At 46.9% G+C, this 12,599-nt stretch overlaps 1 protein-coding gene across 1 annotated transcript in view; it reads right to left on the bottom strand.

Annotated features, from left to right (window-relative positions):
• Positions 1-9,988: 9,988 nt before the first annotated feature.
• Positions 9,989-12,599, bottom strand: part of samd11 (sterile alpha motif domain containing 11) — a 153,906-nt gene continuing 151,295 nt past the window's right edge. Inside the window, exon 5 of the mRNA XM_080214915.1 lies at positions 9,989-10,208. Coding sequence (XP_080071041.1) covers positions 9,989-10,208 — 220 coding nt within the window. The remainder of the gene's footprint in view (positions 10,209-12,599) is intronic.

Below are 12,599 nucleotides of genomic sequence, written 5' to 3'. Positions count from 1 at the left end.
TCTCATGTTCTCCTCCCTCTCAAATTTAATTACGCCCTTCTCCATTACGTTGCCCCACATCCCTGTCAGGGTCACGGAACCACAATGGCCTTAACGCTGTCTGCACTCAAGGGTCCGCAGCTACTTCCGACATTCCCTTCCCAGAACTGTGCCTCCTGATTTGGGAAATCTACTGACTCGCGTCAAAACAGAGCCGCAGACTCCTCTGCACGCTGCGAAGAATTGATTTCCATTCCCCTCGTCCAGCGGTTTATTTCATCCAAACGAAATTAAATCGGGCAGATCATGGCATATTGGCTCTAAACCCACTGCAGGGCAGGTACATTTTTAATCATCACTCAAACGCCACCAGTTTGTATGTGTTTAAAATTTATTTATTAGTGTCACAAGGTGGGGGGGGGGAGGGGAGCACAGTGGTTAGCACTGCTGCATCACAGCGCAGGAGTCCTATTCCCAGCTTGGGTCACTGTCTGTGTGGAGTCTGCACATTCTCCCTGTGTCTGCGCGGGTTTCCTCCCGGTGCTCTGGTTTCCTCTGAAAGACGTGCTGGTTAGGTGCAGTGTCCATGCTAAATTCTCCCCTCAGTGTACCCAAACAGGCACCAGAGTGTGGCAACTAGGAGATTTTCACAGTAACTTCATTGCAGTGTTAATGTAATCCTACTTGTGACACTAATAAATATATTTATTATGGTTTCATCACAATAAATTTACAAGTATGTTTATCAGTGTCACAAATTGGCTTACATTAACACTGCAATGAAGTTACTGTGAAAATCCCCTAGTCACCACAGTCCGGCGCCTGTTCGGGTTCACCGAGGGAGAATTTAGCGTGGCCAATGCACATCTTTTAGACTGTGGGGGGAAAGTGGAGCACACAGAGGAAACCCACACAGACATGGGGGGAACATGCAGACTTTGCACAGACAGTGACCCAAGCCAGGAATTGAACCCAGGTCCCTTGCGCCATCAGGCAGCAGTGCTAACCACTGTGCCACCAATGAGTGTTCTAATAGCCATTATTGTGAACAAGAACAGATTGACGAAGTTCCCTCCAACACGTGAAAAACATTGGGATCCATGTTAATGAGATTTCGCTGTTTTTCAAAAGCTTCCGTAACTCAGACAATTGGAAATACCAACAACTGATATTGCCCAATGCTTTATAGAAAGTGCACAGAGAACACAAATAGGAACTCACTGTACACTGAATCGAGAGAGACATACTGAATGGATTCTACCAATTTCCTTACAATAAAAACAAACTGTGTTTCCCATAATCAAGCATCATTAATGAATAATCCTCAAACCAGTGAGGGTTGTCCCTTAAGTGACTGGCTTCTGAGTAATGAATCGACACTTTGGAAATCCTCACACGTTCACTGACATTCATCAAATTGTCTTTCTACTCAGACCTTTGTCAAGTTGATTGTCCAAGTTGGATTCAGATCTTTGGAAACTCAGCTTTCAACTTGACCCCAGAGAAACGTGAGCTAAACTGGCTTAAGGGCTTCCTGAAGGGACTTTGAACTTTATGGGGTAAACTTTCACCTTTGTGACTACATGAAGCAGATTGAATGCTCTTTACATAGTCACCCTGACCTGGGGAGGCAGTGGCTTAGTGGCATTGCCGCTGACTCATAATTCAAGGACCTGGGCTCAAATCCCAAGCAGATGGTGAAATTTGAATTCAATAAAAATTTAGAATTGAAAGTCTACTGATGAACATTGTCGATTGTCACAATAATCCACCTGGTTCGCTAATGTTGTTTAGGGAAGGAACTCTCTCGCCTGTATTCAGTCTGGCCTATATGTGACTCCAGGCCCATAGCAATGTGGTTGACTCTTAAAGCCCTCAGAGATGGACAATAATTGCTGACCCAGCCAGCGACGCCCACACCCTGTGAGAGAATTAAAAATAAATGAGCTGCATGGTCCTCTGAAGGTGTGATCCCCTTCAGAGATTTTCATGTAACTTCATTGCAGTGTTAATGTAATCCAGCCAAACTGTGAAGGTGAAAGCCTTATTTGGGCAGCACAGCACAATGACTAGCACTGCTGCCTCACAGCGCCAGGGACCCAGGTTCAATTCCCAGCTTGGGTCACTATCTGTGTGGAGTTTGCATGTTCTCCCCGTGTCTGAGTGGGTTTCCTCCGGGTGCACCGGTTTCCTCCCACAGGCCGAAAGACGTGCTGGTTAGGTGCATTGGCCATGCTAAATTCTCCCTCAGTGTACCCGAACAGGTGCCGGAGTGTGGATTTTCACAGTAACTTCATTGCAGTGTTAATGTAGGCCTACTTGTGACACTAATAAATAAGTTTTAAACCTGAGTGAGACATAAATTTTACCCCAAGTCTCCTTTCGAAAACATCTCATCCAGCAGCGTTCTAAGTGTGCAGTGTCGATCGAGGTGGGGTTACAGTTTGAATCGCTCCCTCCGCTGATCTCCCAGTCTCAGCTGTGAGAAGGTCTCCAGGCCTCCTTATACACGAGGAAATTTGAATAGGAAAGTTTGTGCGCCTCTACCTCTTCCTGCTAGCAAGCTCAGAGAGATACTCACCTGGGAGCAAACCTCCTGAACAAGGGATGTAGCCTTTTGGGATCAACAGGCTGGGATGGGGTGGTGGCGGGGTGGGGGTGAGGCGTGTGTTGGGAGGAATCAGTGGAGGAAATCCAGAAAGCAATTGTAAACCCTATGCCCCGAGATCACCATGGTTGTAAGGAATAGAAGCAGACAGAATTAGACAAACTGGATCAGAGGATTGGGCTTGTTTATAGACACAGATCTAGCCGATTAGAGGAACACTAAATCCTCGCTTAATGCACAAACCTTCAGATTTGCTACCCCACTATGTTAGGCTGCCCTGGCTGCTCATCCCTGTATGTGTGTCTTTCCCAATTAAGATTAAAGCATCTCCAGCAATCGCTTCAACTCAGGTTAAGGCAGATGTGCTCGTCACAAAAACACCTTGATGTATTCTGTGGCTCTTTAGATCTTTCTTTGGGGGGAGGGAGGAAAAAAAGTATATATATTTTGGTTCCACAGCTGGAGACGATTTGATATGAAATTACAGAATCTGTTTGAAAAACTCTATTGCGTTATGTGGTTGGTCCAGTCTCCTCTAACAGGTAACAATCCTATATTGGGACTCACAGCGCACAGCCCTGCAATTTGGTTAAATGTCTAGACTATTTTTTAAACCGTTATCTTTTATTTTTAGATACCTGCTGCCTAGGACTCTGAGTCTTTGACTACCTAGTAACAGATGCCTGTGAACAAACCGTAAGCTCCTTTTACAGCAACCTGGCACTCGACCAAGACTTTTATCACCCAAATATTGACATAGGCAGACCCAAACCTCTCACTTTCCAACTGAAGCCGGGTTCGTTGCAAATACAACAGCCAGCTTCCTGCGAGCAGAAAGGTGAAAGAACAAGAAGTCTTCGCTCTGTCAAACAGCAGCCCCATGGTCCTTACCAATTCCCCTGGCCGTACTGCAGGAATAACTCAGGCTCTATCAATCTTACCAACTGAGGGTCCCTGTTCCCTGTTCCTTCCCTACTCATGCCCAACCCATTGCCAGTTGGATTCCCAGTTTTTCCATGCTCGCTCCAAGGCTGGGAGATCAGAAAACCGAGCGCAGACTCCAGGTTAGCATCAGTCTGCAGTAATGTACCATTCCACTTTGAGCCAATGGTGCTACCAACTTTTCCTTCACCCTCTCCAAAGTAGAATTATCATTTACTGGATAGAGATCCATTAACACAGACCTTTCCCAGGGGCATTTAGGCCGGAATTTTACCACCCCTCCTGCCACGGAATCAGAGAAATCAATGCAGAAGAAGGCCATTTGGCCCATCAACCCCACCCAGTACCTATCCCTGCAACGCCACCCTATTTACCCTGCCAATCCCCCTGACAGTAAGGGTCAATTTAGCATGGCCTATTAACCCACACATCTTTGGACTGTGGGAGGAAACTGGAGCACCCGGAGGAAACCCATGCAGACACAGGGAGAGTGTGCAGACATACAATGGAATTTTACCGGCCCGCCCAATCCTCGGGCAGGATTTTACGGTTTCGGAACGGGCGAGGCCGTAAAATCCCGCCCGTACGCTCCACTCTCTGTAGAGCAAATCCGCTTTGAATATAAAATGTTTTGAGAGTGCTTGGATGGGGTAACTGTGCAGTCTGACATTGGAAGGCGCGGTGTTCCACGGCACTGCCTTCAGGCCAGAGTGAACTGGGGGGAGGGACAAAACGGTTCACAGGGCTGACCGCAGCAACAGAAATATCTCAATTACCGATGCTGCTATGACTGGCTCCAGCTTGGATCAATACAGCAATTAGATTGTATCAACACTGAGCCCTCGTCCTGTGCATCAAATTCTTTGAGCTGACGCCAAACTTAACCGCTCAACGTGAAGCTCATGTATCTTGAAGAAGTATCGTTACTGAATTTAAGAAACACTTAGCTCAATAATGATTGCAAGCATTCCGGGCATTAACTGGAACACAGATAACCGCCAACATTAACCCAATTTGCTTTTCTTCCCTCCCTCCCTCCACCATTCACAAGCTGAAATGTGGGCAAAGTAACAAAATGTATTACGTGAACACGGACTCTTGAGAAATCAGATGTATTTCAAGGACAGAGATTGCAAAATGACCTAGTTTGTGGTGTTTAAAATGTTAAAAGGATTCTGTAGACTAGAGTAACTGCAGTGGTTAGCAAATCCAGCCTTGGGTCACTGTCTGTGTGGAGTTTGCGCGCTCTCCCCGTGTCTACAGGGGTTTCCTCCGGGTGTTCCCTTTTTTTTAGTCTATCCATGGGACACGGGCACCGCTGGCTGGCCAGCATTTATTGCCCATCCCTAGTTGCCCGAGGGCAGTTGAGGATGAACTATATTGCTATGGGTCTGAAGTCACATTAGGCCAGACCACTTGAGGATGGCAGATTTCCTTCCCGAATGGACATTAGTGAGCCAGATGGGTTTTTCCAACAATCGACAATGGTCATCAGTGGATTTTTAATTCCAGATACTTTTCACCATCTGCCGTGGCGGGATTCGAACCCGAGTCTCCCAGATCATTAGCTGAGTTTCTAGATTAATAGTGTAGCAATAATACCACTGGGCCATCGCCTCCCACAGTCCAAAGGTGTGCAAGTTAAGAGGGTTGGCCATGCTAAACTTCCCCTTGGTGTCCCAAGACATGTAGATAAAGGGAATTAGCGGGGGTTATGTGATTAGGGCAGGGGTGTGGGCCTGAGCGGGATGGTCTGTTGGAGAGTTGGTGCAGACTCAATGGGCCAAATGGTCTCCTTCTGCACTGTAGGGATTCTATGATTCTATAAATTACCTCCCCCAGCAGGGGAAATTAAGAACTAATCTTCAACTTAAGAGCTAGGAAATGTAGGAGGGAAATGAACAAGTATTTTTCCCCACACAGAGGATAATGCAAACTTGGAACTCTTTCCCCGCTGCTGGAGTTTGTGGATGCATAAGGTAGACAAAACTTTCAAAACTGAGTTGATTTTTTTTGTTAGGTTTGGGTATCAAGAGATATACAGTAAAGGCAGGTAAATGGGGTGAAGATTCAGTTCAGCCACGATCTCAGGAAATGGGGTGGCACGGTGGCACAGTGGTTAGCACTGCTGCCTCACAGCGCCAAAGACCTTGGTTCAATTCCTGGCTTCGTTCACTGTCTGTGTGGAGTTTGCACATTCTCCTCATGTCTGCGTGGGTTTCCTCCGGGTGTTCTGGTTTCCTTCCACAGTCCAAAGATGTGCAGGTCAGGTTGATTGGCTGTGCTGAATTGCGCCTTAGTGTCAGGGAGGCTAGTAGGATAAATACTTGGGGTTACAGGAATAGGGGCTGGGTGGGATTGTGGTCGGTGCTGACTCGATGGGCCGAATGGCCTCCTTCTGCACTGTTGGGATTCTATGAAACGCAATGGCAGATTGGGCTGAAGGAGCTAAATAACCTTCTCCATTTCTAAATGCAGTACAGTGAGCAGTACTAAATGCCAGTGATTTCAATCATTGTGTTTCCAGCGGGATTTTCCAGCCACGCTCGGCCCAAAGCTGGAAAATTCTGCCCGAGGACAACTGACCTTTGCATGGTCCACCCCCCTCCCTCCCCCCCCCGGCCCCCACCCTCTACGATTCCCATGGGGTAGGCCAGATGGGAAAAACCCCTGGAGTTTGCCTGATCCGAGAATGGGTGGAAGCGAATGTGATAAGGAACCATTTGGATTGCTCACTGGCTTAACAGGGGAGAGGTGGGGGGGGTGCAGCTTATAAATCCGGCCATGCTGCAGTCACGTTTTGGCCAGCCTACCTTTGGGGTTAGTGTTCCTCGTCTGAAGAGGTTGGTAAACGCGCGGTATGAACTCTGAACTCGGCACGCGTGCGCAAATAAATTCCGTCAGTCACCTGCCAACAGCAACAATTCAGGAATGCTAACTGGGCAATCATACCCTACAGGTAGTGCTGAGTGGGGCTATAACAGAGGTCCAAACCAGTTCACTTCACTCATCCTTTATAGGGACAGACGGAATGTACCACATTTAATTCCCATGATGTTTTCTGCCGGAGTGTTTCAAGAAATTTAGATCTCCCTGCAGAAACCTCCAATTTTTCTTATTAATTCATGGGATGTGGTTGTCGCTGGTCAGGCCAGCATCTATTGCCCATCCCTAATTGCACCTGGAACTGAGTGGCTTGTTCAGTTAAGAGTCAGTCACATGTAGGCCAGTCAAGGTAATGACGGCAGATTTCCTCCCCTAAAGGACGTCAGTGAGCCAGATGGGTTTTTATAGAATCATAGATCATAGAATACTACAGTACAGAAAGAGGCCATTCGGCCCATTGAGTCTGCACCGACCACAATCCTACCCAGGTCCTAAGCCCCCTGACATCAAGGGGCAATTTAGCATGGCCAATCCATCTAATCCGTACATCCTTGGACTGTGGGAGGAAATCAGAGCACCTGGAAAAAACACACGGAGAATGTGCAAACCCCACACAAACAGTGACCCAAACCAGGAACTGAACCAGGCTCCCTGGCGCTGTGGGGCAGCAATGCTAACCACCATGCCACCCAACAATTTTATGACAATCGACAATGGTTTAATGACCATCAGTAAACTTTTAATTTCAGATTTTTATTGAATTCAAATTTCACCATCTGCCATGGTGGGATTCGAACCCAGGTCCCCAGAACATTACCCTGGATTACTTGTCCAGTGACAATACCACTTATGCCATGGCCTCCCCTGAATCGAATGAACCAACGGTGAACACATACGCTGGAGTGATTGGTCAGTTGAGTCACTGCCTCACTTGTCCCAAACCCATAAAATCCCACTCGAGATCAATGGACCTTCCAATTGTCCGCCCCTCGCCCGCTCCGATTCTCATGGCAGGCGGGACAGTAAAATTCTGGCCAGCATGTACCAAGAAGGAGAGACTTGCATTAATATAGTTAAAGGCGAAATACTGCAGATGGGAATCTGAAACAAAAACTGCTGGAGAAACTCAGCAGGTCTGACAGCATCTGCGGAGAGAGAGAGGGAGTAGCTGACATCGTACTCACTTAGACCTAGGCAGCACACTGGAGCGGACAGTGATACTTCCATTCAAAATAAATCTGCTTAACCTGCACTTGTCATTGGGGATAGAGCGTCACCTTAACAATCAGTGTCAAATTTGAGCTCTGATGATAGTCATCCTGACTCTATTCTCTCTCAGTAAGAAGTCTCACAACACCAGGTTAAAGTCCAACAGGTTTATTTGGTAGCAAGAGTTTATTTGATAGAAAAAAAATATACCTGTTGGACTTTAACCTGGTGTTGTGAGACTTCTTACTCTGTTTACCCCAGTCCAAGGCCAGCATCTCCACATCATGTCTATGCTCTCTCCATAGATGCTGTCAGTTGTGAATGACAGGTCTGGGTGACCCTTCATCAGAGCACTTATATAACACCTTTCATAATCTCAGAATGTTCCAAAACACTTTACGACCAAAGTGCTTATAACTGTATGAGTCGCAAGGCAGGAAAGGTGGCAGCCTATCAGCTACAGAGCAAGATCCCACAAATACCAAGGTAATGATGTCCAGCACGTCTTTCGGATCATGGGAGGAGACCGGAGCACCCGGAGGAAACCCACGCAGATTTTTTACACAGAGAGTAGTGGGTGCCTGGAACTCGTCGCTGGGGGAAATAGTGGAAGCAGGTATGGTAGTGACTTTTAAGGGTCATGAATACATCAACAAATAATTGCAAATCTATAAAATGTTCTATTTTGTGACAGAAACACGTGGATCCAAAGAGACTCTCTTGTCGTTGCAATGTTCAATAAGTCCCATAAAAAGAAACAGAATTCTGTAGCAATGCTGGATCAGTCAAATCAGGTGAAAAAGCCACCTCAGAATGGGAACATCACATGGTGCATCACTAACCCATACAGCCAGACACACTCCAGGTTCAACTGTAGCTTTATATTGTGTTGATGGGGTATGGCATTTGATAAGGTGCCCCATGCAAGGCTTATTGAGAAAGCGAGGGGGCATGGGATCCAAGGGAACATTGCTTTGTGGATCCAGAACTGGCTTGCCCACAGAAGGCAAAGAGTGGTTATAGATGGATCATATTCTGCATGGAGGTCGGTCACCAGTGGAGTGCCCCAGGGATCTGTTCTGGGATGCTCAAAGCAGCTGTTCAGGTTGGAGCTGTGGTTAAGAAGGTATATGGAATTGAGTTTAGGAGTCGAGAGATAATGTTGCAGCTATATAAGACCCTGGTCAGACCCCACTTGGAGTACTGTGCTCAGTTCTGGTCCCCTCATTATAGGAAGGATGTGGAAGCCAAAGAAAGGGTGCAGAGGAGATTTACAAAGATGTTGCCTGGATTGGGGAGCATGCCTTATGAGGATAGGTTGAGGAAGCTCAGCCTTTTCTCCTTGGAGAGACGAAGGATGAGAGGTGACCTGATAGAGGTGTATAAGATGTTGAGAGGTATTGATCGGGTGGATAGTCAGAGGCTTTTTCCCAGGGCTGAAATCGTTGACACAAGAAGACACAGGTTTAAGGTGCTGGGGAGTAGGTACAGAGGAGATGGAAGGGGTAAGTTTTTCACTCAGAGAGTGGTGGGTGTGTGGAATAGGCTGCCAGCAATGGTAGATTCGATAGGGTCTTTTCAGAGACTTTTAGATAAGTACATGGAACTTAGTAAGATAGAGGGTTATAGGTAAGCCTAGTAATCTCTAAGGTAGGGACATGTTCGGCACAACTTTGTGGGTCGAAGGGCCTGTATTGTGCTGTAGTTTTTCTATGTTTCTATGTCTGCTCCCCAGCAACACTGTTCCAGAAAAACAATGTGTGTGCATGTTTGTGTGTCAGTGCCTGTGTCTGTGAGCATGTATGTGCATGTGGGGGTGCATGTGAGTGCTTATGCATGTGTCTGTGTGCTTGTGGGGTGCATGTATGTGTTTGTGCACATGAGTACATGCATGTGTGTGTGCCTGCATGCATGTGTATGTGCACGTGTGTCTGTGCACGTGTATGTTCATGTGTGTGTGTGTCTAAGTATGTCTGTATGGTGCATCTGCGTGTGTATGTGTCTGTGCACGTGTACATATGTCTTACTATGTCTGTGGTGTGTCAGTGCGCATGTGTATGTGCATGTATGTGTGCATGTGTATCTAAGTGTGTCTGTGTGTATGCCTATGTGCATGTGTGTCTAAGTAATATCTGTGTGGTGTGTCAGTGCACATGTGCATGTGTGTCTGTGTGCATGTCTGTACAAGTGTGCCTGTGCATGTGTGTGCGTATGTGTGTGTCTGTCTTATGCACGCTCGTGAACTCAAATCCCACTGTTGGACAGTCTGCTAAATAAGCCCCAGTAAAGCTCACACTTTAAGAATGGGCATTTGGGTAAGAAAGCAAAAGGTGAAAGGTGTTAGTGTCCTCGGGAAAGGGGAAATCAAATCCTCAAAGAGTTGGTTTTGTCAAATCTGCAATCGTTCATTTTCAGACTGGATTTGCCAGTGCGGTGTCGGTGAGGTTTCACAATCTTACCAGCCTGTCCAGGGAGTAAGTCGATGCCGTTTCTCTTTATCTCATTCCGACTTTGGCTCTCTGGCATAACGAGTTGCCTGTTCTGGTGCAAGTTGGAGATGATAGTTGATAGATCACTCTCGCGACTGCAACAGAAGAACAGAGCGGGGTTAGGAAAGTCATTTTGAAACATTTGTTCTGTAACTTGGAGAATGACAGAGAGGCCGAGCAATTCAATGCAATAAAATAAATCGTGCGGATGCTGGAATCTGAAACAGAAAATGCTGGAAAATCTCAGCAGGTCTGAAAGCATCTGTGGAGAGAGAGTAGAACCAATGTTTTGAGTCTGGATGACCCTTCAAAGGGTTCTCTCTCCTGTTCCTTCTCCACAAATGCTGTCAATTCAATGCAATGTTCTTCTAAACCTTGGGTGTTCTTAAAAATCATAGAATCCCTACAGTGCCATTCAGCCCATCGAGTCTGCACCGACCACAATCCCACCCAGGCCCTATCAACATAACCCCATACATTTGCCCTAACTAGTTCCCCTAGACACTAAGGGGCAATTTTAGCATGGCCAATCCACCTAACCTGCACATCTTTGCACTGTGGGAGGAAACCGGAGCACCTGGAGGAAGCCCACACAGACACGGGGCGAAGGTGCAGACTCCAGACAGACAGTGACCTCAGCTGGGAATCGAACCCGGGTTCCTGGCGCTGTGAGGCAGCAGTGTTAACCACTGTGCCACCGTGCCGCCCAGAATCCTGTACCTTCTAATGAAGCAGAACCTAAATATTAGGACGATGTCAAGTAGTTTAATTGCTAATTCTAAATTACCTATAATTTCATGGCCCATTAAAATGCATTATTATGTAAAAAGCTCAAACTATTAATTTTCCGCAAATGAATAATTAACAGAATCAGCAGTACCTTAAGGGATAGGATCTACTCACATCGTAAAAATACTATTCTCCAGCCTCAACAAAGCAGGGCACATGGTCAAACACACAGACATTCCAGTGAAACTGACCTAACCTGCCATCCTGACACATCACTGACGGTGCACGACTGAGGGAATGCACATAAGTGATCTGCCGTTTTAAATCCTACCCCTTCGCACACTCCCACGTTCCCCCCCCCCCCACCCCCCCAACCTCTCCTTCCCCCAAAAGCTCCCTGGTTCCAACAGGAGGAGAGACTTAATCTACCGCCTATCTCTGCTAATCAGATAAATTTGTGTCGGGAGGTCCCCAGACATTAGGTATGTTTAAGTATCGTCTGTCTGCGGATTTTTCAGCACATGCCAAGTCCCAGACAATGCGGCTTCAGTCAAGCGCCCACCTGCCTGCCTTCCCAAAAACCGCGCAGTCTGGCCCTTCAACCAGCCGACAAATCCCTCTCCTCCCACCCCGCCCCCGGGTGGGACCTCCACACACCCCCACGCCCACAAACACCCCATTAATTCCACAAATGACCTTATGGTAGCAAAAGGGATTGAAGCGAACTCTGCCTAGATTCACACATCAAGCAATTTTGCTTCTTATCTTTCTTGAGCCGGCACGTTAAAGGCACTAATGCACAGTCAGTATTTTTAAGGAGTTTAAGAGATTATTTCAGAGGGGTTGTTAATCATTCCTAATTATATTCATCAATAACTAGGCACCAGGGTCACAGCACACACCCAGGGACCTGACATCTTACCTCCTACAACCAATGCGACACAAGTGACCTGATGCGCTAAATTCTTTTGCACAATGTCATTGTTAGGGACATCAATTCATAGTTTATTTCCGTAACTCATGCCAGCTCTGTCTCAGATAAGTAGCACTCTCGTTTCTCAAGTTAGAGGTGGCACAGTGGTTAGCACTGCTGCCTCACGGTCCCGGGGACCCGGGTTCAATTCCGGCCTCGGGTCACAGTCTGTGCGGAGTTTGCACATTCTCCCCGTGTCTGCGTGGGTTTCCTCTGGTTTCCTCCCACAGTCCAAAAGGCATGTTGGTCAGATACGTTGGCCATGCTAAATTGCCCCTTAATGCCTCAGAATGTGTAAGTTAGGTGGACTGGCCGTGCTAAATTCTCCCTCAGTGTACCCGAACAGGCGCCAGACTGTGAAGACTAGGGGATCTTCACAGTAACTTCATTACAGTGTTTTTGTAAGCTGACTTGTGACAATAATAAATAAACTTATTAAAAAGTTATATATAATTTTTCTTTGTTTCTTGATTCATCAGAAACTATAGGTGCAAGATAGTAAAGGATTGAAGAAAGACCAAAAGCAAAAATGGCTGGGCGACACAGTGGCACAGTGGGTTAGCACTGCTGCCTCACAGCACCAGGGACCCGGGTTCAATTCCGGCCTCAGGTCACTGACAGTGTGGAGTTTGCACGTTCTCCCCGTTTCTGCGTGGATTTCCTCCAAGTGCTCTAGTTTCCTTCCACACTCCAAAGGTGAGCGGGTTAGATGGATTGGTCATGCCAAGTTGCCCCTTAATGTCAGGGGGATTAGCAGGATAAGTACATGGGGTTATGAGGATAG

The sequence above is a fragment of the Carcharhinus amblyrhynchos genome, chromosome 30, assembly GCF_965287045.1.
Source record: "Carcharhinus amblyrhynchos chromosome 30, sCarAmb.v2.hapA, whole genome shotgun sequence".
In the NCBI taxonomy this organism is placed as follows: domain Eukaryota; kingdom Metazoa; phylum Chordata; class Chondrichthyes; order Carcharhiniformes; family Carcharhinidae; genus Carcharhinus; species Carcharhinus amblyrhynchos.
Note: the sequence above shows the minus strand (reverse complement) of the source record. Positions and strands in the feature narration are given on the sequence as shown.